Consider the following 25,196-nt stretch of genomic DNA (forward strand, 5'->3'; position numbering starts at 1 on the left):
ACCCCTCTGAAAATGAAGACTTTAAGCCGTAGGACTCACAAAGTGTGTCGTCATCTAAAATACGGGGCCAGGTGCTAGCTCTTTTCTGCCCCACACCTTGTGCCTTGGCTCTCAACCCGTTCCTTTCCTTGTCCAGTGGTCCAGACACACAGATCACCTCCTTCAGCACCAGGAATCCAGGCCCCACTTATGCTCCCTTAGACTCGCGGCCCTCTTCCCTCCGACCTAGAGGTCTAAGACTTAAAGATCTAGGCCCCAAGCCCCTTTTCTCTGGATCTAGGAGTCCGGGGTTCTGTCCAGCCCCCGCTTGTGTGCCCCAATCCCAGGAGGAAGTTCATAGCCTGACTCCTCCCTGCTCCCCACGTAGCCAGCGGGGAAAATCCGCGGCCCAGACAGTGGCCGGGAATCCCCTCTGGAATGACGGTGGGGAAGGGGATGGCCAAGGTCCCTCAGGGCAGGCGGCCACGTCCTGTGCGCGCTGGGGTTGGGGGCTGGGGTAGAGAAAGGGGCGGAAACCAGAGAGGCTAAAAATATAGCAAGCACTTCCGGCCTAGGGGGAGGTGAACTCTGAGCTGAGTTTCCAGAAAAACAAGCAGGGACGGGAAACGCGGGGGTGTGAGAGCCAGTGGGCGGGCAGGGGCCGTGTACTCGCAGCACGTGTGTGTGTGTGTGTGTGTGTGTGTGTGTGTGTGTGTGTGTGTGTGTGTGTGTGTGTGTGTGTGCCACACGCAGCACGTGTGTGTGTGTGTGTGTGTGTGTGTGTGTGTGTGTGTGTGTGTGCCAGTCGTGATTGCCTGTGAGTGTGGTCCAGGCAGGGAGGTTGTTGCATGGGAGGACAACCAGTATGCCACCTGTACTGTGCCCACTGTATGGGGAGCTGTGCTCACTCGGCATGTGTTACGGGAAGTTCCTAGTTATGTATTTGTGGGCGCGGGTGCGGGGACGCGCCTGTGAACCAGTGCTTAAGGTCCCCATAGAACAAACAGGGTAAATAAATTTGAAGCCACCTCTATGTGTGTCACTGACTACTCCTCATGTGCTGCAAGTGGCCTCTGGAGAATTGTCAACTGTAACTACTGCAGCTGTCTTTGAAGGGACTTCATGAGAACTGTCACTTCCACCCCACCCCCACCCGTCTGTGTGTAACTGAGCCACCGTGGGATCTGTGCTAAGTGTGTCATTCCTAGCAGGTGCCTGGGTGGCAGGATTGTACACATAGCTTTCTGTGGCTCACTCAGCACTGTTAGACTCTGTGTACAAATATTATTTGTGGGTCTGTGCCCTTTATGTGGCTATCTTAAAGGTTGCCTGTTCCTGACAGTGTGGTAGAATTGAGTCTGGACATAGTTCCTCTATGGACCCGTCATAAGGCAGTGAAACCAGTGAACTTTGGTGCTTGACGTAGCTGCAGGCGCGTGATGGGGAGGGCTGCTGTGCGGCGCTTCTGTGTCTGCTTCTGTGGGCAGAACAGACTTGCACACACTGGCATCTGGATGCTGAGTGCCTGAGCCAATCTTATCTGTCCCCAGCGAATGAGGCGGCTCTGCCGCAGAGCTGAGTCAGCCTGTGATGGGCAAAGTCTTGATGGGGTGAGAGATAGTGGGTTAAATGGTGGTTACAGGGTTGGGTAGTCACGTGGTTAGATAGTTGCTTTAGTGTTTGTGGCACTTGGTCATCGAGCAGGGTCCATGTGTGTGGGAGGATGGCCAATGTGCTAATCTCTGCTGGGGGGTGGGGCATGTGCCCACAGTCAGTCTTTGTCTTTGGGGGAAGCAGCCTGTAGAATGTGAAGCAAGTTGGCCTCGAACTTGCCGCAAGCCTCCCTGCTTCTGCCTCTCAAATGCTGAGATTACAGGCATAAGCCACTTTGGCTGGCTGTGGTTTTTCATCTCACACACATCGTCCCTAGTGTGGGGTCCCTAGTGTGGGGTTATCGTACATGCCTACTCAGCCTTCCTCTGTGCCTGTAAGGCAGGGAGAAGGCTAGTCTTAGCAAGGACCTTCATGATCCATTCGGGCTTTCTCCCGTGCGCTCCCTGAATCTAGCTAAAGACTCTTCACTCTTCCTGTCAGAGGCTGGCCCGTGCTCTGCAGTTCCTTCACTTTTGCTGTGTGTCCAGAAGACCTAATTCCTTCTCCTTCAAGTCTGCTGTCACTGGCTTGGCAAGGGTTTCTTTGACACATCAGCTTATTTTTGTTCAGCCTGGTCTCAAACCATCCTCTTGCCTCAGGCTCTCAAATGCTAGTATTATGAATGTAGGCCATCAAACTCCTTTTAAAAATGTGTGTAGAGGTCAGAGGACAACTTGTGTGAGTCAGTTGTCTCCTTCCAACATGCAAGCCTGAGGGACTGAACTAAGGTCACTTGGCTTGGTAGCAAGTGTGGTTACCCACTGAGCTACCTCAACAGCCCAGACACCTATCTCCTTTTTCCTCTTACGAGACAGGATCTCACTATGTAGCCCTGCCTGACTTGGGAACTTGTATTGGTCCTCCAGCATGTTGGGATTACAGGATTAGGTACCATGTTGTATCTTGTTCATCTCTGGAATCTTCAGCTCAAAAACTGCCATGTTTTTTGAATGAATATAAATTGGTGCTTATCTTCTATGGTGTGGGCTTGTGAAAAACACACCTGTCACCCCATGGTCTGTTGTCACCCAGAGTGTGGTTTTAAGCAGTAAGGCTTTGTATCCTGGGTGCCACGCCTACCTGCATGTGGTGTGTCGACATCACCCCAAGGGGCCAGCTATACTTGTCTCCTTGAGCCACAAACTGCCATAACCCAGCCAATGTATAGTGAGCCCCTGGCTGGAAACTGACGTGTTCTGCCTTGGACAGGATCAGTGTTTTCAGTTTTAGGCCAGAACACTAACGTTAACAAAGAATGGTGAAGGAGATGTGCGCCCGGTGCACAGATGACAAGACCCGTGAGTCTGATGCAGCACTTTGGGACCCAGCTCATTGCTAACCACATAGGAGTCTAGGGATTGCTGAATGAAGGCTTGGCTTTTCTCTTTTGGCTGAGATGAGGTCTTATGTCACCCAGAATGGCTTTGAACTTGCAGTTTCCTTGCCTCCACCTCAAGACATCAAGGCATTTTCTAAGTATAGTTAAAGTCCATGGTGGTACAGCCCTATAGTCCTAGGACTTGGGAGCCAGAAGCAAGATTTCCAAGTTCAAGACTAGTTTGAGCTACACAATGAGACCCTAACTCAAGAAGCAAGATGAATATGGTGATGCACTGTAGTGGCAATTTTGGTTTCTTTTAAAACACAGAAATATAAGAACGTTTCCATTTTAATCCTAGGGGTGGGACATGGGGGCTGCTTTGGACTGTTTGAGGCAGTGGACTATGATTTGCCTCGTGCTCTAGCAGAGGCATGGCTTAGCCATCTACAGATAGTTTCTGCGACTGTGTGATGTTTGGAATTCTGGAACTTTTCAGATGGCATAGAAGTGGTAGAGCCCAGACAGGCTTGGTGGGTAGTTGTTGATTGTTTAGGGAGGTTGGCTGCGGTTTGTTAGTAGCCATGGTCAAAGACAAAACAACCATGGTCAAAGACGAAACAAAAGGAAAGAAATCAGATTCAGAGGTTTTCTTAATTCCTCTCTGCCTTGTTTATCCAGTATTAGGAGGTAAAACTGGGTCGGGGAGGGTAAAGGGTAGGGGAAAGAACCACAGTGCACTGAAGACCAGCTAAAGTGCACACCTGCAACCAACACGTGTACAGCAAAGTGGGAGCGCCTAAGCCGGCCGGTGTGTGCAAAGGGCCAAGCAACAGGATGGCAAGAGAACCTCCGTGCCTGAAAACAGGAGAAACTGTGGCCTAAAAGGCTTTCTCTATCTCCACACAGGCACCCCCTTCCATACACCCTGTACGTGTAAGCAAGCACTCCCCACACACTCACACGATATAATCACAATACTTGGCAAGTAATAGCAGGTAGGTTCTGTTCCATGGCAGCCTGGACTATACTGTAAGGCTAGCCCCGGCTATGGAGTGAGAGACTGTCTCTACAACTCCAAATGAAAAGAAATGAGGCCCATGATCAAACTGGTGGAACTCGCCTTCCCTGCAGAAAGACCATGCAATAGTCAAGCTAGGCAGGGAGGAATGCCTGAACAGTGTATACATTCTCATTTTGATCATTTTCCACTTTTCCTAGTGTGATGATCTGGGTTCCTGTACATCATGGAGGTCTCCACAGTCTCTGGGACTTTTGTAGACACAGGAACCTGGTGACATGGGAACCAGGGCCCAAAAGATATGGGGTGGGGCAGTTCCCTAACCAGTCTGTCACGCTAGCCTTTCCACTGGCAGCCGGGCCTGGTTTGTAGTTCCATCCAGCACTTGTCCAGGCCCACAGGCTGGGGCCTCCCCTCCCTCCCCAAAGCCCCCTCCCCAGGGCCTGTTTCCCGGAGGAGCTGGGGTCTTCCCCAGAATCCATGATTCACTCAAGCTGGGGCCTTTTCACTTCTGCTTTGGAGCTAAAAATATAGAGACCAAGGAGTCTTGTTGAGCAGGCCTCCCCACACATTGCACAATATCCCCCCTCGGCCCCTCCCCAGAACAGCTAGAGAGCTCTGCTGACGCAGGGTCCAATGTGGACCCAAACTTCTCCTAGGTTGTCTGTGCTGAGGTCAGGGCTTACGTTCACGCGCTGCTTTTGTGAGCCAGAAAGTCCCTTCCTGTAGCCCTAGTAACCCAGGCATTTTGGTTCCTCTTGTATAATACGATCCCAGTTAGGTGTTGGGGGCAACAAAAGGGGACTGATTGAGATAGGATGGCAGGACTGGAAAAAGGTGGGTTAAAAGGAAATCCATACACTGGGACAGACTGAGGAAGGTCTAAAGGGCTCAGTTAGTGCTAACCCAGGGCCAGGTGGGGAGTCAGAGTCCCCAGAACAGAGGTAATCATCGGCCCAGTGGGAAGGTCCACTCCAGGTTGGGGAGCAGCGTGGGTGGAGGCAACAGTGGTGTGGTGGTGGTGGGGTTTGAGGTCTGTGCTGTCTGCAAGACTCTGCTGCCCCCTGCTGGTTTCAGCTGCATTACTGTGGCACGGACAAATCAGCAACAGGAACCACCTGTTTTGCCTCAGGCCATACTTCATTCTCTGCCCCTCCCCGAAAGACCTCAGAGGCTGCCCCCAGGGCCAGTAGAGGGTGCAGTAGTCTTTCCAGTGACCTTGTTGGCACAGTCCAGCAGGGCAGTATGAATGTCTTTGGCACAGGTGATCTGGGCTTTGATGACAGCCAGGTACTGTGGGTAGGGCAGACTGTCTGGCTGCACTGCATCTGGCTTTGTGGCTGTGGGTACCAGTGTTGGAGAGTGTTTGGCGCTGTCACAGCTCTGTGAAAGGCACTCGTGGGCCAGGCGCTGTGGAAAAGAGAACAACAGCATCACTTTCCTGGATGCAGCCTCCTCTCCCCCCAACCTGGAGCTAAACTGATGGGCAGCCAAAGTCAGACTGGGTCACCCAGCACACGTGCCTACTTCTCTCTGGGATTAGGCTATTAAATGTCTTTGCTGCCGGGCAGTGATGGTGCACACCTATAATCCCAGCACTTGGGATTTCTGCAGGCGGATTTCTGAGTTTGAGGTCAGCCTAGTCTACAGAGTGAGTTCCAGAACAGCCAGGGCTACATAGAGAAAACCCTGTTAAAAAAAAAAAAACCAAACAGTTTTTGCTATTCAGTTAGAGATTTGCTACGTAGACAAAGCTGTCCTCAGACCTTTTTTATTAACTTATTATTATATGTAAGTACACTGTAGCTGGCTTCAGATGCACCAGAAGAGGGCATCAGATCTCATTACGGGTGGCTGTGAGCCATCATGTGACTGCTGGGATTTGAACTCAGGACCTTTGGAAGAGCAGTCAGTGCTCTTACCCCCTGAGCCATCTCGCCAGCCCCGTCCTCAGACTTTTTCCTCTACTGCTTCATCCTCCTGAGAGCTGGGATCATCAGTGCACATATCTGAGCTGGTCAGTGGTCTGTCTGTAGGTAAAGATGCTTGCTATCAAGCTTGAAGACCTGGGTTCTATTCCCCAGGACTCACATAGTAGAAGGAAAATAATCACCCCACGATGCCTGCTGTCTCTGCGTGTGCACAATGGCAGGGCCCGACGACAAGAAGATGCAATAATTAAAAAAAAAAAAATTACCCAGGGCTGGAGAGATGGCTCAGCAGTTAAGGGCACTGATTGCTCTTCTAGATGTCCTGAGTTCAATTCCCAGCAACCACAAGGTGGCTCATAATCACCTGTAACGGGATCTGATGCCCTCTTCTGGTGTGTCTGAAGACAGCTACAGTATACTCATATACATAAAATAATTAAAATCTTTGCCTGGCAGTGGTGGTGTATGCCTTAAAACAGAACTACCAAGTGCAGTGGCACGCCCAGTTCCTTAAATGGGTCGGATGGTCACCTCTCCTGCCTGGTGAGAGCAGGTGACAGACAGATGTGTGCCACAGGAGATAAGTGATAACTGTCCTAACTACACCCAGGCTTGGGGTCCACTTAATGGCACTGCACTGGCAGCTGCCTTCTGTCCTGGTTCCCTCCAAGGCTGCCATTCTCTTCACTGCTCAGGTCCCTCCCAGCCTCCCACCACCTCCCCAGAAGGCTTTTTCTGAGTCCTTGCCTCAGAGGTGACTCCCTTGTTAGGAGAAATCGTCCTAATTCAGCCAAAGTAACTTAATCTTGCAACAAAACTCCATTTAGCTGTACTGTGTGCCAGCCTGTAGTAAACCCTGTCCTTCCCATGGCTGGACAGTGTTTGCTGAGGCTAGCAGAAACCTTGATAAGAGCCAGGCGTAGGAGTATAGGATGGGGGTACGTGACCGTACTCCCAACTGAGAGGTGGAACAGGAAGTCCAGTCATCCTTTGCTACATAGCAAGTTGGGCTCATTTTAAAAAATAAACAGTAAAATTGAAGGTTGGTGGCAAGGGTTGAGACTTCGCAGTGGTGTGGCTGGCCGTCCAGTCCTGACCTCTCCCAAGCCCCAGCCCACAATGTGTTACATGAGCTCACATCACCATGCTGCACTCTGAACCTTGTTTTAGTGGCTATGCCCTTATTTGGAAGGTGAACAGAAGTTTCTTCTATAGCTCCGGCAAAATCATTTCATTTATCACCTTTCCTTCCTAATTCCCACCATAGCCCTGGGAACTCTTTCCCCAATAGTCCATCAGTCTTTTGGCCTGGCAAAGCCTCCAAGTTTCTGTCTGTCCCCAATTCTTCCTCACAGCTCAACCAGGAGCCTCCTTGGGCTCCCAGCTCCAGGCTCAGGCATTTTTAACATGCCCCTCATTTCCTCAAGAAGAAATGTCCTCACTTCAAACCCTCCAGCACTCTCTGACACAGGGGTTACATGCAGTCTAATAAGACCCAGCCTACCACAGCTCCGCAGGCTCTACTGACAGGCCTGGAAGTGACTGAGTGGGGTCCTGGGGATTGAACTTACAACTTTACTTGTGTTACAGAAATTCTGCCACTCAACTAAGTCCCCGCTTCTCTTGGCCCCAGTGCTCCTAGCCTAGGCTAGTCTGGAACTTATGGCAGTCCTCCAGCATCAGCCTCTCAAGTTAAGACTGCAGACTGGGCCGGGCGTGGTGGCGCAGGCCTTTAATCTCAGCACGTGGGAGGCAGAGGCAGGCCAATTTCTGAGTTCGGCCAGCCTGATCTACAAAGCGAGTGAGTTCAGGACAGCCAGGGCTACACAGAGAAACCTTGTCTCAAAGAAAAAAGATTGCAGACTGGAACCAACATACCTAGTTCTTCTTTTTCCCTTTTAAAGCAAGATGTCACCCAGCCACTCAGACAGGTCTTGAACTTTGATCTTCCTACTTCAGCATCTTAAGCAGTGGGATGATAGGACTATACCACAGGCTTGCTAGCCTAAGGGAACTTTTGTGTGTGTATGGTTGAGGGTGTATGGCCAAAGGTCAACCTCATATGCTGTTTCTCAAGGCTTGCTGCCCCGCCCCCCTGGTTTTCTTTAAGGTAGATCTCTCACCAGGACCTGGAGCTAGCCAATTAGGCAGAGCTGGCTAGCTACTGAGCCTCACACATCCAGTTAGCTCTATCTCCCCAGCTCTGGGGCTGTAGGTATCCACTGCCATGCCCACTCCCCCTGACCCCCCAACACAGGGTTTCTCTGTGTAGCCCTGGCTGTCCTGGAACTCACTCTGTAGACCAGGCTGGCCTCTAACTTAGAAGTCCGCCTTAGCCAGGTGTGGTGGTGCATGCCTTTAATCCCAGCACTTGGGAGGCAGAGGCAGGCGGATCTGAGTTCGAGGCCAGCCTGGTCTACAGAGTGAGTTCCAGGACAGCCAGGACTACACAGAGGAACCCTGTCTCGAAAAACCAAAAAACCAAAACCAAACCAAACCAAACCAAACCAAATAAACAAAATCGGCCTGCCTCTGCCTCCCAAGTGCTGGGATTAAAGGTGTGCACCACCACCACCCGGCCATGCCCACCTTTTTAATGTGGGTGTTAGGAATAAAACCTTTCCAATCACACTACAGCCTAGGTGTTACTGCCCACATCTCTCACAGTCCTGGCCTAGGCTTTATCACGTCTGCTTCTCGGTCTGCTCATTCAGGTCTCCTCAGTTTTGCCCTACCCCCAAGAGCTGAAGCCTTAAACTCATATCAGTCCCTAGTAAGGAAGCATAGGTCCCCATACCCTCCTCTCAGGCCCTGTCCTTGTTGCCCTTCTGGCCAGATTGTCAGGTGGAATTCCATGTTCCACCAGCAACCTTCTGTGAGTCACTCTCTCACATGCCCCTGGGCTTCCTCACCCCACAGAGCTTGACCACTCTGATCCAGGCTGTGTCATCACAGCCTTGACCACTCTGAGCTGTCCATCTTTGGTCTTGTATTTGTCATTCCACTGAACTAGCAGCTCTGTGAGGGTGACAATCAGGATAGATTTCGCCCCCAGCTTCAACTGAAGCGCATGTCTAGCACAGAGGAAGTGACCGCTGGCTGAAGCTGGGCATGGGGGTGCATGTCTGTGATCTTAGTACAACCAGGCCTGCTTGGTCTATAGACCTAGTGCTGGGAGAACCTGGCTACTAAGTGATACTATCTCAAACTGTTCTTATGGTGAACTAAGCAGAGCTTAGTCACAATGGCTCTAGGGAGCTCCTCACCAAGCAGAGTTCCAGCTGATCACAGAGTGCGTAAAACTCCTCCAAACACTTGTCAAAGCGCTGCAAGGGTGCGTCACTGCTCTTCCTACGGCCAGAGAGAAACAGTGTGAGGAGGGAAGTGACTTCCAAGTTGAAACATCTGTATGTAGATAATCAAGTGACCACCCAAATCCTAAAGCCAGGCCCAGGGGAATCCAGGTAGGGCTTAAAAAGGAGGGGGTGGGGCAGCAGGGGAGGGGTTTCTATGGTTGAGGCAGAGAAGACAGAAGTCCACTTACTGTCCATTGTCAATGTTAGTGTTCTGAATCAGATTCTGGGCTGCAACCTTCATCAAAGTCTAGTTTTAAAAGGACACAGAGAGAGAGAGAGAAGTAAGATACAGGAGATGAATGTGCACAAACAGGATAACTCTGTGTTGAGAGTCACAGGCCTTTTCCGCTTACACCTCCATCCTGATGCTAGAGACTAAAGCTCACTACCACCCCCATAGCAGTCTTCCCCCGCCTCCATCCCTCCCTCCTTCGTTCCTTTTTTTGTTTGTTTGTTTTTTGAGGCAGGGTTTTTCTGGGTAGCCCTGACTGTCCTGGAACTCACCTCAAACTCAGAAATCCGCCTGCCTCTGCCTCCCAGGTGCTGGGATTAAAGGCGTGTACCACCGCGCCCGGCCTTTCTAAAGGACTTTATTCTTATAAGAGTACACTGTAGCTGTCTTCAGACACACCAGAAGAGGGCATCAGATCTCATTACAGATGGTTATGAGCCACCATGTGGTTGCTGAGATTTGAACTCAGGACCACTAGGAAAAGCAGTTAGTGCTCTTAACTGCTGAGGCAACTCTCTAGCCCCCAATCTCCCTGTAATTTTTCAGTAACCTGCTCTCGTTTGGAATTACCACTAATAGCTTCCTGGACATACCCTTTATCTAGTCATCATGGACTGAAATGACACTTAGGCCGTACTTCTGCACGGAACTTAACCAGAACGGTTTCTCTTTTTACTCTTCTCCTCCTGCCTCCCCCACTTCCATCTAGTTTTTTGGGACAGGGTTTCTCTGTGTAGCCAAGGCTGTCTTGGAACTCAAAAGATTTACCTTCCTTTGCCTCCAGAAGGCAGGAATTAAAGGCTTGCACTACCATACACAGTTAAAATTGTCATTCATGCTGGGCATGGTAGCGCACGCCTTTAATCTCAGCACTTGGGAGGCACAGGCAGGCGGATTTCTGAGTTCGAGGCCAGCCTGGTCTACAGAGTGAGTTCCAGGACAGCCAGGGCTATACAAAGAAACCCTGTCTCGAAAAACAAAAAAAAACAAACAAACAAAAATTGTCATTCATCCTCATCTCCTTTCTCTCCACAGGGTTTCACTATGTAGACCCTGGTCGGCCTGGAACTCTATAGACCAGACTGGCCTCGAGCTCAGATCCGTCCCCCTCTGCTGTCCCAGCACGGGGATTAAGAACGCGCCACCACTACAGCTGACCGGAGCTTCACTTTGGTTAGACACAAACACAACACAGCTAGTCTGTCTTCTCTTCCCGACCTACGATCTCTCCTTCAACAAACAGCCCCTCGGCGCTCGTCCCCGGAGCCCGCCCGCCCGCCAGCCAGCCCCTCTTGCTCCCCGCGCAGGGCCCATCACCTGGAGACTCTCCTTCAGTTGCGGGATGAGCATCTTGTAGCGCTGCACAGGATCGAAGTCCTGCTGCTGCTGCTGCAGGAGCCCGCTCTGGGCAGAACCCACCAACTGGGTCGGTTGTGGCTGTTGCTGGGGACCCGGACCCCCGGCAGAACCCGGGCCTGACACACCAGACGCAGAGGAAACCGCTGCAGCCTGTGGCTGGGGCGCAGCCATTTTCCTCCGCTAGAACGCCGGAAATGCGTCATAAATGCGTCTGCTCCGGTAGCTCCTCAGCTTTTTCAGTTGGCTGACCTCCTAGTTAGCCATGCCTTACCGACAGATTAGCCAATGGGAGAAGAGGATATGCATTTTTCTCCGCCCTCCCAAATCCGAGGCCATGAGTGGAATATCTTTTCGCCAATCATAAGAGGAGTTCCCCCACGGCTCCGCCCCTTCACCCACAGCTCGCCAATCACTGTGAAGGACTGACCAAACTCTATTTCCCTGAAGGCCTTGCGGCCAGGAGCGACCTGTCTAGTCTTCTGCGTCTTGGTAGCAGTCGGAGCGGGAGCTGCAAGTCTGTGTCCGACGCTGTCTGTGCTCTTACTTCAGTCACACCCGAGCCCTTCTCGTCGGCCCACTTCATCCCCTTTCCCCGCGGAGCCCGGCGTCTACGGGAGCCTGTCCTTGGATCCGGCGTCTCTCAAAGTCGGTACGCCACTCAGCGTCCGCCTGCGGCCAGCGAGGACGCCTACCGCGCCGCCGTCGCCTGGTCGCGATGGCGCCCACCATCCAGACCCAGGCCCAGAGGGAAGATGGCCACAGGTAGGTCTCCTGTCACCTGCCGCTTCATTTTGTTTTGTGAGCTGCAAGCTGGGGACTAGGCCGAGGGGGGCTGCTTGCGACATCACTGATTCCCTCAGGTCGGCCCCCGAGGTCGCGCAGCGCTCACCCCCGATGAAGGGGCGGTCCCCCCTGGGCTCTGCGGTCGCTTCCTGGTCCCCTGCTATTCAATTTCGGAATTGCACCTTGCGGGAGGGAGTCAGACCTCAGTCTCCTTCAGTGAAGCTTCTGGATTGCTCTCCTCAGGGGATTGAGCATCTGGCTTCATGCTTTATCACCATCATCACCATCACTCCTTCAGAAATTCGGGGGCCGGCCTTTCCACTCACATGGCCAACTCTTGACATCTCTCTCTCTCTCTCTCTCTCTCTCTCTCTCTCTTCTCCCCGAAACCAGGCCCAATTCCCACCGGACCTTGCCTGAGAGGTAAGCTCCCAGCTCCGTTTTCCAGGAGGGGTGGAACACGAACAGGGGAGGCGGTTAGGGGGCCTTTTTTGTGCTTTGGAGAATCTCATAAAGTGGCCCAGACTGGTCTTTGTGCCCCAGTCTCATGGGTGCCGGGATTGCAGCCTTATGTGCCCAGCAGCACAGGCCTAGGGTTGTGTGTGTGTGTGTGTGTGTGTGTGTGTGTGTGTGTTTAAATTGTACACACCTTAGCTCTGAGTGGCAGTCTAAAGACATTTCCTTAGGCTGGACAGCAGGCACTTTCACCTGCTGAGGTATCTTGTCAGCTTGAGGCAGGGTTTGTTTGTATGTAAGTACACTGTAGCAGTCTTCAGACACCCCAGAAGAGGGCATCAGATTTCATTGCAGATGGTTGTGAGCCACCATGTGGTTGCTGGGATTTGAACTCAGGACCTTAACTGCTGAGCCATCTCTCCAGCCCGTTTGTTTTTTAAAGATTTATTATATGTGAGTACACTGTAGCTGTTTTCAGACACCCCAGAAGAGGGGGTCACATCTTGTTATGGATGGTTGTGAGCAACGATGTGGTTGCTGGGATTTGAACTCAGGACCTTTGGAAGCCGCAATCAGTGCGCTTTTTTTTTTTTTAAAGATTTATTTATTATTATATATAAGTACACTGTAGCTGTCTTCAGACACAACAGAAAAGGGCGTCAGATCTCATTACGGGTGGTTGTGAGCCACCAGGTGGTTGTTGGGATTTGAACTCAGGACCTTCAGAAGAGCAGTCAGTGCTCTTAACCGCTGAGCCATCTCACCAGCTCTTCGAGCCTGTTTTTTAAAATTGTTACTACTACTCTTTCTTTTTTCAAGACCGAGTTTCTCTGTGTAGCTCTGGCTGTCCTGGAACTCACTCGCTCACTCTGTAGAGCAGACTGGCTTCAAACTCAGAGATCCACTGCCTCTGCCTCCCCAAGGCTGGTATTAAAGTGTGGGTACTATTAATTCTTTTGAGACAAGAGTTTCACTTTGTATCACTGACTGGTCTGGAACTCACTATGTAAACCATCACTAGCTTAAACTCTCAAGTGATTTGCCTGTCTCCCAAGTGCAGGGATTAAAGGCCTGTGCCACCAACTTAAGCCATTTATATTTTTAATTAGATGTGTAAGTATGTACATGTTTGTGTAGCTGCCTACAGAGGTCACAGGTGTCAGGTTCCCCTTGTTACAGGTGGTTGTCAGCAGCCTGATGTGGGTGCTAGGAACCAAACTTGGGTCCTCTGCAGAATAAATACTCCCTCTTAACTGCTGAAGTTATTTCTATAGGTCTGCAAGACCTAGTTCTGGGCCTCTGTTTTCTTAGGTCTGGAGTAGTCTGCCGAGTCAAGTACTGCAATAGCCTTCCTGACATCCCATTTGACCCCAAGTTCATCACCTACCCCTTCGACCAGAACAGGTAGGACTGAATTCAAGAATGGAAAAACTACTAAAAAATAGTTCATTGATGGCAAGGACTGCTTATTTCATTGCCTCAACCTTCCTCGGACTGGCACATAGGAGGTGCTCAGTAACTACTAATAGAGAAAGCAGTATGCAATACCCTTCTTACTCAGAAGTTGCCAATGCTGGACGCTTGCATTCAGAGTTCCTCTCCATAGAAGCTTAGCTTCTAGGAAGGGAGCATGTTGGGGCGTGAGGGTGGATCATAAAACTGTAACAGTCATGTTTTCCCTTCTAGGTTTGTTCAGTACAAAGCAACCTCCTTGGAGAAACAGCACAAACATGACCTCCTGACTGAGCCAGATCTGGGGGTCACCATTGATCTCATCAACCCTGACACCTACCGCATTGATCCCAATGGTGTGTGGGGAGACAGGGAGGGTCTGTTCCAGGCCAGCAAAGGCCAGGCCTGGGTATCCCTCATGGTCCTCCTGCCCCTTACCCCCTAGTTCTTCTGGATCCGGCTGATGAGAAGCTTCTAGAAGAGGAGATTCAGGCTCCCACCAGCTCTAAGAGGTGAGGTGGGTCCCACAGGTACTGGGTGGACTTTGTCAAGCATGGGACCCTGAGGTGCCTGGTTTTCCTCTTCAGATCCCAGCAGCATGCAAAGGTGGTACCGTGGATGCGTAAGACAGAGTATATCTCCACTGAGTTCAACAGATATGGCATCTCCAATGAGAAGCCTGAAGTCAAGTAAGTAACAAACAGGTGGGAAGGGGGCAAGACTTTAGCAATGTCCAGAGGCCCTTAATGACATTTTCTTCACTGCTAGGATTGGGGTTTCTGTGAAACAGCAGTTCACAGAGGAAGAAATATACAAAGACAGGGACAGCCAAATCACAGCCATTGAAAAGACTTTTGAAGATGCCCAGAAATCGGTAATTGGGGGGAATAGAATAGAGGCAAGAGTGTGGCTCAGGGTCTTCCTCTTTCTCACCCTTTTTGTTCTATCAGATCTCCCAGCATTACAGCAAGCCCCGAGTGACACCAGTGGAGGTCATGCCTGTCTTCCCAGATTTTAAGGTCAGACTCAGGGAAAGAGGCGGGGGTTGCTACTTGTGCCTGTCCAGTCCTTACTAACTTTAGTATCTTTCTATTTCCCAGATGTGGATAAACCCATGTGCTCAGGTCATTTTTGACTCAGACCCAGCCCCCAAGGACACAAGTGGTGCAGCTGCATTAGAGATGATGTCTCAGGCCATGATCAGGTCTGTGGTCTTGCTTTCTACCTTGTGTGCTCCTTGCTGCCTCTCCCATGTTTGAGTATTTTTGAGATGGGTTATGATCCTGTTGTCCTGGCTGACCTCTAGGCTCCTTGCATTCCTCCTGCCTCAATCTCTGGAATGTTGAATGTATAGGCATGTGTCACCACACCTAGCTTTGTTACTTCTTTGCTTTTGACCTTTGTACCCTCTTCTCCCCCAAACCAGGGGCATGATGGATGAGGAAGGGAACCAGTTTGTGGCTTATTTTCTGCCTGTGGAAGAAACACTAAAGAAACGAAAGCGGGACCAAGAGGAAGAGATGGACTATGCACCAGATGATGTGTAAGTGGGTTAGGGTTAGGGTCAGGGTCAGGTTTTAGAATTCAGAAGTATGTCTCCTCCTCATGAATCAATGGGCTGTGTATCTTCTTCCCAGGTATGACTATAAGATTGCTCGGGAATACAACTGGAATGTGAAGAACAAGGCCAGTAAGGGCTATGAGGAGAACTATTTCTTCATCTTCAGAGAGGGTGACGGAGTTTACTACAATGAGCTGGAGACCAGGTACTCGGCACTGTTTCATGACTTTGGCCCTTTGTGGTCCCCCCCCCCCTTTTTTTTGAGACAGGGTTTCTTTGTGTAGCCCTGGCTGTCCTGGAACTCACTTTGTAGACCAGGCTGGCTTCGAACTCAGAGATCCGCCTGCCTCTGCCTCCCAAGTGCTGGGATTAAAGGTATGCACTACCACGCCCCCCTCTCCCCCCTTTAAAGACCATGCTAGGACAGCTACAGCGTACTTACATATAATAAATAAATAAATAAATCTAAAAAAAAAAAAAAAAAAAAAAAAAGAGAGCAGCAGGAGCCTGCTTATAAATGTAGGCTGGACCTGGCTGTGGTCTTAATGCCATAAACCAGAAAGAAAATTTTCACATAATGCAGGATATAAATCTAGTCATTTTTCTCACACATGATAGGCAAGTGCCCTCCTGTATGATACATTCCTAGTCTCAACAGTTTTTTTTTTTTTTTAAAAGATTTATTTTATTAATATATGTAAGTACACTGTAGCTGTCCTCAGACACTCCAGAAGAGGGAGTCAGATCTTGTTGCGGATGGTTGTGAGCCACCATGTGGTTGCTGGGATTTGAACTCTGGACCTTCGGAAGAGCAGTCGGGTGCTCTTACCCACTGAGCCATCTTACCAGCCCGTCTCAACAGTTTTAATAAGCTTTTTGTATGTGACATGTTTATGTTCATGCGTGCACATACTGGAGCCAGAGGTTGCAATCAGTTTTCCTTTGTTGCTTTTATTTTGTGTGCATGTATGCATATGTATATAGTCATATGCATGACCTGGCATGCACTTGGATGTTAGAGGATAACTTGGGGCAAGAGTTATTCTTTCCTGTTCCACCATGACACTTTACCAACAGAACCATCTCCTATACCCTTCAGCAGGTTTTAAATACTTGACACAACTTCAAAAGTGTGCCCTTGTTGTGTGACCTCAGAACCTTTCTCTGAGGGCTGAAAGCTAACTTGTCCTAGTGCCAGTGGTTCAATATGGCTCTGATCCTGTTGTCTGGCTGGAGATGTGAAAACAGGCAGTGGCATCACCTTTAGTGAGTACTACAATACAGCTGCAAGTCCACTGCTCTTCTATTTAAAATCCAGAAACACACGTTTGCCATTTTCTTGGTTTTATGCTTTGGATAAGAGGCCTTGGAAAATGACTTAGCAGTGATGAACACTGGCTGCTCTTCAGAAGACCTCAGCTTATATCCCAGTTCCCAAGAGATTCTGATGCTCTCTTGCGGCTTCTTGGGGTACTACAACACAACACACATACAGGCAAACCACCCATTCAATTAAAATCTTGAAACAAAAAAAACCCTGAAAACTTAAAAGTTGGGTAAGTCAAACCCGAAATACCATCTTTCACATCCACTGTATGTATACTTTGTCCTCTGTTATGTTCTGGGTCAAATATTGATAGGGAACCAGATGTTAGACTGGTCCTAGTGGAGCCCAACTCCCCTTCTGCAATTGTCCACTGCAGGGTCCGTCTAAGTAAGCGCCGGGCCAAGGCTGGGGTTCAGTCAGGTACCAATGCCTTGCTTGTCGTCAAACACCGTGACATGAATGAGAAGGAATTAGAAGCCCAGGTAAGCTGTACTGGCCCAGGATGCCCAAAGGGAGTCTAGTGGGTAAGGATGGCATCAGAGGTCTGATAGATTTCTTTCATCTTCTTCCCAATTTGCTGGTTTCAGGAGGCACGAAAGGCCCAGTTGGAAAACCACGAACCAGAGGAAGAGGAGGAGGAAGAGATGGAGGCTGAAGAGAAAGAAGCTGGGGGCTCAGGTAAAGGATTAGTCACATCCTGGGAGCCCTGGGAGGGTGGGCATTGGGATCTCACCAGTCCCCTACTTCCTCACAGATGAGGAACAGGAGAAGGGTAGCAGCAGTGAGAAAGAAGGCAGCGAGGATGAACACTCTGGAAGTGAGAGTGACCGAGAAGAGGGTGACAGAGATGAGGCAAGTGACAAGAGTGGCAGCGGTGAGGATGAAAGCAGTGAGGATGAAGCACGTGCTGCCCGGGACAAAGAGGAGATTTTTGGTAGTGATGCTGATTCAGAAGATGATGCTGACTCTGATGATGAGGACAGAGGGCAGGCCCACAGGGGCAGTGACAATGACTCGGACAGCGGCAGTGATGGTGGTGGCCAGAGGAGCCGCAGCCAGAGCAGGAGTCGTAGCCGGAGTGCCAGCCCCTTCCCCAGTGGCAGTGAGCACTCAGCTCAGGAAGATGGCAGTGAAGCAGCAGCCTCTGATTCCAGTGAGGCTGACAGTGACAGTGATTGAGCCTCAAGGCTTTCTAATGAGATCAGCACAGACACCATTTTTAGGGCAGGGAAGCACTTTTCTAGTTGTCTGTTTTGTGAGCTTTTGTCACTACCCCTCAATCTTTGCTGTTAATAAACCTAACTTCTCTTGACTTCATCTCCTAAAGTCTCTGTTCCCCTTCACATCATCTTGCCGCTGCCGCCCCCCTTCCCCCCCCCAAGAAGTACAAAATCAAGTCCCCATGGATTCCCAGGAAATGCATCATAAGAAAAATGAAGAGTCTTTTTGGTTATTTTGTTTTTGTTTTTTTTGTTTTCCAAAATAAGCCCAGACCATTAACAATCGAAACTTCAACAAATAAGTCTTTTCCAACAGCGAGAAAAATGTACAGTTACTCAAAGCTGATTCTGCCAGTGGGGCTGGGGACAGAAGTGGGTAGGGTAGGGTGAAACCATGGAGGGGCATGGGGGTGGGAGGGTCAGGGTCCTGCCTGTCAGAGCGAGGCCGCCTGCGTCCTGCACTCTGCTGTCAGATGGGTGGGAAGCTCTCACCTCCCTCTTGGGGAGGGTATCCCTCATCACCTTCCAGTGCCAGGCAGGGTCAGTCACCCTGATGGGAAGTGAACAAGACAAGACTGGACCGGCTTGTGGGGGCGAGGGTCCCATGAGAGGGACACCCTGCTTATTCCAAACAGGTGGCCTTTCACCCCACTTCCCACTGTTAGTGGGAGGGGCCGGAGAAGCCTGGGAGTTAAGAGGGGGAATGATCAAAGGCACAGAAACCTGGAGGGCCGGGGTGGGGACTTGCATAGGTTGATGAGTGTGCAAGAGGTACATAAATACACCTGACACCCCGCCCAGCCCGGCACTGGGAGAGGTGGTGGGGACCACAGGCAGGTCCCCAGGGCCACTCTACCCCCTGGCTTCTTCTCCCTCCCTGGGCTCAAAGCAGGGGAGGTCCACAGACCAGGAGGTAGGGGCAAGGTCTGGGGGGATGGGCTGATAGTGCAGGGAAGGCTTTCTTTTTTCCTTTTTTTTTCTTTTTTCTTTTTTTTGGTTTTGTTTTTTCCCAACATTTTGTATCTTTAATAACATACACAATGGTTACCAGCCATATTCATAACAAAAGTTATTCATAAAATGTATCTAAAAATAACATTTTTTTCCTTTTCGTGTGAAAAGCTTGAGAATGTCCCAATGAGGGTGTAGGTTGAGGGGAAAGAGGAGTTTGGAATAGGGGACCCTGGCTTCCCCACAGCCTGAATCCCAAATTCCCTCCCTCCACCTGGGCCCCAGCACCAGCCCTCATCAAGAACAGGGAGTAGAGGGTTTATGTGACTCAGGCTGGGCTGCACCTCTGGGTTATGATATAGTGTTCCACTTACATGAGGTCATGACATAATGGGGGTGGGAAAGTTTGACAGAGAGGGTAGGCAAGAAAACAAAAACCCAACACCCCCCATTCCCTGGTTCCTACCCTCAAGTCTTGCACAGACCTGGGGAACAGAGAAGGGTTATGTTGGTGGGGGGAAAGGGACATTAAGGCAACAGACTTCCTGACCTCACTGAGGGCCTGGGGCTGCCCACCTTCAACCTCTGCATCTGGGAGCCGGGGCTGGGATGGGGAAGGGCAAGAGGGTCTGCAGGAGGGGGCTCTGCCCTCTCCTCATAAAGTTCAGGCCCCCCCTGCCACTGTCCTGGCTCAGAGAGAGGCCTAGGGATTCTAAAAATGACAGGGAATGATCAGAGAAAAACCGTTAAGAACTATATAAATATGTATCTTAAATAGGCCTAAGAAATTAATTGTAGAGAACCTCTGATAAACAGGGTAAGAAAAAAAGGAGGAAGGTGGTGCCTGTCTTCAGGAATGGTAGGAATGATGAAAGGTAGGAGGTAAGGGAGAGGGGCTCTTTTCCAGTGACATACTGGTGGAGCAGGCTGTCCACACTGCTCATTCCCCCACTGTCATGTGTCTGAAGGGCAGGTTGCGCAAGGTGACTGTCAGTTTGTCTCTGAGGAAGTCTGCTCTCTTGGGGAAGGACAGGTGTCAGCAGTCTGAAGGAGGCAGGGGTAGGATGGGGCTAGTGGGGGATTTGGGAGGGAAAAGGCAGGCAGTCTGGCCAGTCCTTGCCTCTGGCTGCCCTCTCTGTCCCTGGCCTCAGCTGAGATCCCTCAATGGGCCTGGGAGTGAGCAAGGCGTGTGCCAATGTTAAACAAAAGTTAAGAGGATGAGTAGAAAAATATCAGAATGTATAGCTGCGCCAGCCCACCCTCTCGCTGCTGAGGAGAAGCCTGTTGGGGGATGGCCCCCGCCCGCCGCCCAGGGAGCCTATGGGTGCGCTGGGCTGTGGGTCCCGTCAGATGGTGGAGGTTTTGTCTGTCCCATCTGTGGTAAGAAAGGGAGGAAGGGAGGAAGGTCAGGAGCTGGTGGGAGGCCTGAGCAAAGGCACTCACATAGCATGTCATCCCAGGCAGGCCCTCCCTGGAGTCTGGCCTCCCCTTGGGACCCTCAGGATGGCTCCAAGTTGCTGTGTTCAGAGCTGGAGATGCTGGGTAGGTGGGAGCTAGGTCAGGGGAAGAGGAAATGCTCACCACCCAAGGCGTGTTCTGTCATGCTCAGACACAGAGACTCCAGGGTAGGATTGATCTCCAGGTCAGGCCCAGGTACCGGGCAGTCTGAGTGGGAGAGAAGAGAATGGTGGTGGTGAGGGGAGGGCCAACCAGAATGGAGAGAGGGAAGGGCCGGCAGACAGAGATTGCTAGCATGGGGTTGGAGCCAAGAGATAAAGAGCCCAGAAAGCATGCATACAAGGGGGTGGAAGACATAGCTGAGAAGAGACAAACACAGGCCTAGGGATGTCACAATGTAGACAGGGAGACAGCCAAGGTAGGTAGGAGTTGGGTAATGCAAGAAAGGCCAGACTTTCCAGAGAGGAAGTGATGTGAAGCCGAGGGGGAGTTCTTGGGGGCCACACACAAGCTTTGACTATTTTGGACAGGGACTCCAAGTTGCCTTGGGCAGTCTGGGCAGACACTGGGCAGCTTCTTGCTGGTTGATGGCCCATTCGCTATGCCTGGTGTAAAGCTAAGCTAAAGCCCTTCCTGTGCCTACTTGGACTTGTTCCCGCAGACAGGATGCAATCCAAGCAGGCTCAACAGGTGGCACAAAACAGGACAGCAGCTATGGTGTCTGTCCTCAAAGTACTTCTCAAAAGACCTCTTTAGCACCTGCACAAGAGCTCAGGTACCACACTGCTAAGTACTTTGCCTCATCTCAGGATATCTGAGCTTTTGAGCTGTACTCCTGGGGTCTGGCTCCTATCTTAAGCCTCATTTCATCCCAGTTCCAGGAAGACCTGTTTCTCTATAAAACAACCTTTGAACTTGAATACTCTTTATAGTTGAGTGCTAACTGGTGAGGCGAGAACACATTTGAGCACCCTTCTAATGAGTATCAGGGAGGGCTCCACCCAACAAGTGTAGGAAGGCTGCCTAATGGGCTGGTTGGAACAGTTCCCACCTTTTGCACCTATGGCACACCCATTCACCTGACACCATTTACACAATATATATCCCTATGGTGTGCTAAGCCTCACTCTAAGATGAACAGACAGGAGATCTCTGAGATCACAAATGGAAGCCTACAGTATTTCATCAATTCACAAACTCCACTGACTACAAAGTTTCTGACTGTAAGAATTTATGTCACCTCCAAATTTAAGACGTGTCTAGAACAACTCACTGAAGCCAGCTTCCAGTCACAGATGTCACACCTAGTCCAAGCATGCAGGAATACACCAGCCAGATACCACTCTACCTTGTCCAGTCAAGCAGGGACCCAGAGCTGCCTTATTTTTGATCTCTACATGCCACTAACCCTCCTGGCCTCTGACCTCCAGGCTGATGTGGGCAGAGGGGAGTGAGCCCACTTTCACTACCAAACCTCATTAAGAGGTATAGTCATTGGTTCCAGTGGTCACCAGCCTCTGACAGAACACAACTGTCAGGTGGGCTGACAGGTTACAACTCTTCCACAAAACCTTCACTGACCCCTCAGGTTATAAACCCTTCTGAGTTTTAAGTGAGCCTATAAAGAGACAGTGACAGAACAATACCAACACTGAGACCATGGCATAGGGAAGGAAAGACATGCAAACAGAGGGGGAGCTGAGATAGTCAGTGAAGGGGAGAGAGCCCGATAGACTTAATGGACATACAAGGAAAACGCCTCCCTAAAGATGTAGGGACATGGGGGATGGTGCATAGCCTGGTGAGACCTGCTACAAATCCGTAGGGGAGAGTGAATGTGATATCCAGGTGAGCAGACAAAAGTCAGCTAAGGAGGTTGGCCAGGCTGAATGACAGAGGACAGAGGCAAGGCACCTCACCTGGAGGGAACATGAGAATAGCCTGGGGTGACGAGTGAACTGGGAGCGAGTGAGTGCGCTGCACAGAGCTGCGGCTCTGGCTGGGCATGCTGTTGCTGCCTCCAGGATTGGCAAACCACAGGTTCTACATAAACAGGGGGAGAAAGTGTCAGGGTGAATAGGAGAGGCCCAGGTCCAAACACACATCCCAGGTACTGCCACCTCAACTCCAGAAACACCTGGACCTGGATAGCAGCCGGCTCACCTGTCGGCCCTGACCCCCAAGACTGGGGCTGGTAAGGGCATGTCGAGGAGAGACACCCCCAATGCCTGAAGGGCTCAGGAGGCCCATCCTGCCAGGTGGTAATGCCCGAGGAGGCATTGGGAACTGCCGCTGGGTCCGCCGGGCAACACCCATCCCCACAGAGCCAGCTATGGGGAGCGAGTTGGAGCCAAATGCCCAGCTGTCAAGAGAGCAGAGCACAGGCTATTAGCTTAGGTAGAAGGTCCATATCTCCTGTCCTTCCCACAATTCCAGTGGGTAGGACAAAACAGCAATCTGTTCTGAGCTAGGATCCCTTGACCACGTCTTTGCACCCTATATTTCAGTTTCTTCCTGACCCAAGGTGGAGGTGGGGAACAGAGTGAGGTTTCTTTGTACCCTTCAAAGCAGTTCTTCAAATGTCACTTTTCAATGAAGAAATGTGTTATCTGGTGTGAAAAGAGACCTCAGAGCCCTCTACATACCGGTAAGGAGACAAAGGTACAGGAGTAGGGTCCACTTGACAGATATGTGCTGGGTTTTTGTCACCCTAGCATCTATGTGGTGCTGGAGATAGAAGCCAGGGCCTTATGCACAGTAGACAAATTCTCTGTACACTTGTATTGTTCATGGTTGGATTAGACTCTCTAGCTGCCTTTCTTTGCTCTCTATTCCAGCAGTCAGGCAACATTCCTTGTATCTTTTTCTCTCCGGGACAGAGAGCTGACAGGAAAGTATACAGTGGGTCTACAAGATGGCTCAGCAGGTAAAGGTGCTTGCCATCAAGACTGATGACCTGAGTGTGACCCCTGGAATCCAGATGGTTTAAGGAGAAAGCTGACTTCTAAAAGTTGTCCTCTGACCTTCACATGTGCACCATGGCATGGGTGTACCCACACATAACATAAATAAACGCTGGAAGAGAGTATTGTGCTGTGACCCTGCGGGCCCTCCTTCTAACAGCTGCAGATCACTGTCATGGTTCTACCTAATACTTACTTCTATGCCCTATGGCATGTAAGCTAGATCATGTGGCATAAAGCTACCCACTTTGTTCTCCAGATTTGAAAGCAAAAGTTCCCTCTTCTCTCTCTTCAAAGCTCCACTGTGGCTGCCAATGACCATGATGCAGTTTCCTTAAGAAGCCTCTCTGACTGAAGGCTTGTTCTCCCTCTTAAGGACCCCATCTCTTAAATTCTTCTCAAGGATAATGAAATGGCAGTGCCTTTCCACAAATCAAGCTCTCTTTCCATGAATTCCCACCTCCTCATTCTGCAAACTGTAGAAATCTACTTGCCTCTGCCTCTTGAGTTAGGATTAAAGTCCTGTGCCACACCACAATTAGCCTTTTTCTCTCTCCCTCCCTTTCTCTTTTTGGTGTTTTTTGAGACAGGGTTTCTCTGTGTAGCCCTTACTGTTCTCGAACTCAGAGATCCAAGTTCCTCTGTTTCCCAAGTGCTGGGATTAAAGGTGTGTGCCACTACATCTGGCCTTTTTTCTTTTCTAAGTTGTAAACTCTGTACTGATGATCTGGGTAAGTACAGCAGGGGGCCTGTTTCAGAACACAGCAATCATCCTTTTAGGCATCCACATGCCAACTCCATCTGCCTAGGGAGGTGCCCACCTACCCCTTCTGCTGCCGGTAGCTCTGCATGTCCAGTGCAGCTTTTCGAGGGAATGTCCGGAGGAGTTTCAGCACTTGCTGCTTCCAGGACAGCAACCGCTTCTTCTGTGTCTCTGTGAAAGCCTGGAAAGGGGGAAGAGGAGGATGCTGGACACAGAGGACCACATTTATAGGTTAGCTTCGAGAGACAGGTACATAATGGTAACTGAGTGTAGTTGTCTCTCCCTGTCATCAAGAAGAGCAAGATGCAAGAAACCCTGACCCAGCAGGGGTGCTTTTTGAGTTGACTTGGGAAACTTGGACAAATATTGGCACCAAGAGCAGGGATGAGCAGGTAGAAGGTGGCCACTCCCCACAGGTGTCTACAAAAGCTAAGCATCTGAAGTCAGCACTGGGAAGGATGGGATGCCCCGGGGCACCGCTGAGCTCTGAGGGGGCTCCCTCTTGGGAGCCCTAGCAAAGGTCCTACCTCATGAGTCAGGCACTTTTCGATGAGCTGGAGGTAACTGGTGATGTTCTCCTCGTCTGGTCGGGACACCAGCAGCTGGGTGCATACTGAGGAACATGGAAAAGCGCAGAGCTTAGTTCTAACATACCCTCTGCCATATTGCAGCCTTCCCAATACCAGCTGGTGGGTAGAGGAACAAGAAACATGGGCTAGATGAGTCCCAGCTCCTTTGCTTAGAGGGCAATGGCTAGTATCATCACCCAGACAGGCATGCTAGAAGAGACCTACTCATACTACATCTCACCTACTCACGAGGTTCACCTCTAGGGTCTTTAATAAGAAGCAATGCTTCCCTTCTCTAACTTGGACTTGATCCCCGGTGCCTGGGTTCAACTGGTATTCAGCCTCAGGATTCTGGGCTAGACACTACTCTCACCTTTGCCCATCACCCGTGTAAACTGGCTGGGGATGTCTCCGTCGGCGACGGGAGCTGGGGCTGGCTCACTGCTATCAGAGGGGGCTGGAGCTGGTGGAGGAGGATAGTTCTCTGCAGCTGGAGGGTCCTTGGCCTCAGTGCCCTTGTCTGATCCAGGGTGGGTGAGGGGAGGCTCAGCACCTGGCAGCAGCGGCTCCCCCCGACCCTCATCCTTGGCAGTAGGGGTGGCCTGAAGGACACTGTAGGCCTTGATAGGAGTGATGATGATCTGCTGCAGTTCCTGCAGAGCATTCCGCAGATTGCCACCTTCCAGCACATCCTACAAGGGAGGACATAGCTAGGTCAGGCACAGACCCCAGGGTGATGAGACTCTGAGACGCCTACGCAAGGTTCTAGCAGAGGCCAGAAGAGGGCAGCTCTGGCTCATCAGCCAGTTAGACTCCTTTTTTCCTCCAAAGAAGCAGCAGACTA

General features: G+C 50.7%; 3 protein-coding genes across 3 annotated transcripts in view; 1 reads left to right on the plus strand and 2 right to left on the minus strand.

The window, feature by feature from the left end:
* Positions 1–3,603: 3,603 nt before the first annotated feature.
* Med29 (mediator complex subunit 29) lies at positions 3,604–11,047 on the minus strand. Its single transcript, NM_026042.3, has 4 exons — positions 10,808–11,047; positions 9,447–9,505; positions 9,169–9,253; positions 3,604–5,381 (listed from the first exon to the last, which is right to left on the minus strand). The coding sequence occupies exons 1-4, from the start codon at positions 11,018–11,020 to the stop codon at positions 5,139–5,141; spliced, it is 600 nt and encodes a 199-aa protein (NP_080318.2). The 5' UTR covers positions 11,021–11,047; the 3' UTR covers positions 3,604–5,138.
* Positions 11,048–11,352: 305 nt separating this feature from the next.
* On the plus strand, positions 11,353–17,740 carry Paf1 (Paf1, RNA polymerase II complex component). The gene is made up of 14 exons (NM_019458.3): positions 11,353–11,611; positions 12,026–12,055; positions 13,400–13,492; positions 13,775–13,896; positions 13,986–14,052; positions 14,128–14,229; positions 14,309–14,414; positions 14,491–14,559; positions 14,641–14,744; positions 14,967–15,083; positions 15,178–15,306; positions 16,805–16,910; positions 17,016–17,106; positions 17,183–17,740. Exons 1-14 carry the CDS (start codon positions 11,565–11,567, stop codon positions 17,605–17,607), a joined length of 1,608 nt encoding a protein of 535 aa, NP_062331.2. The 5' UTR covers positions 11,353–11,564; the 3' UTR covers positions 17,608–17,740.
* A 138-nt stretch (positions 17,741–17,878) lies between these two features.
* Samd4b (sterile alpha motif domain containing 4B) overlaps positions 17,879–25,196 on the minus strand; it is a 36,670-nt gene continuing 29,352 nt past the window's right edge. Inside the window, exons 7-13 of the mRNA NM_175021.3 lie at positions 24,726–25,044; positions 24,311–24,396; positions 23,846–23,964; positions 22,221–22,419; positions 21,977–22,100; positions 20,181–20,264; positions 17,879–19,974 (exon numbers count right to left, since the gene is read on the minus strand). Of these exons, the coding sequence (NP_778186.2) occupies positions 19,946–19,974; positions 20,181–20,264; positions 21,977–22,100; positions 22,221–22,419; positions 23,846–23,964; positions 24,311–24,396; positions 24,726–25,044 (960 nt within the window). The 3' untranslated portion in view covers positions 17,879–19,945. The remainder of the gene's footprint in view (positions 19,975–20,180; positions 20,265–21,976; positions 22,101–22,220; positions 22,420–23,845; positions 23,965–24,310; positions 24,397–24,725; positions 25,045–25,196) is intronic.

This window comes from Mus musculus, chromosome 7 (assembly GCF_000001635.26).
Source record: "Mus musculus strain C57BL/6J chromosome 7, GRCm38.p6 C57BL/6J".
Classification (NCBI taxonomy): domain Eukaryota; kingdom Metazoa; phylum Chordata; class Mammalia; order Rodentia; family Muridae; genus Mus; species Mus musculus.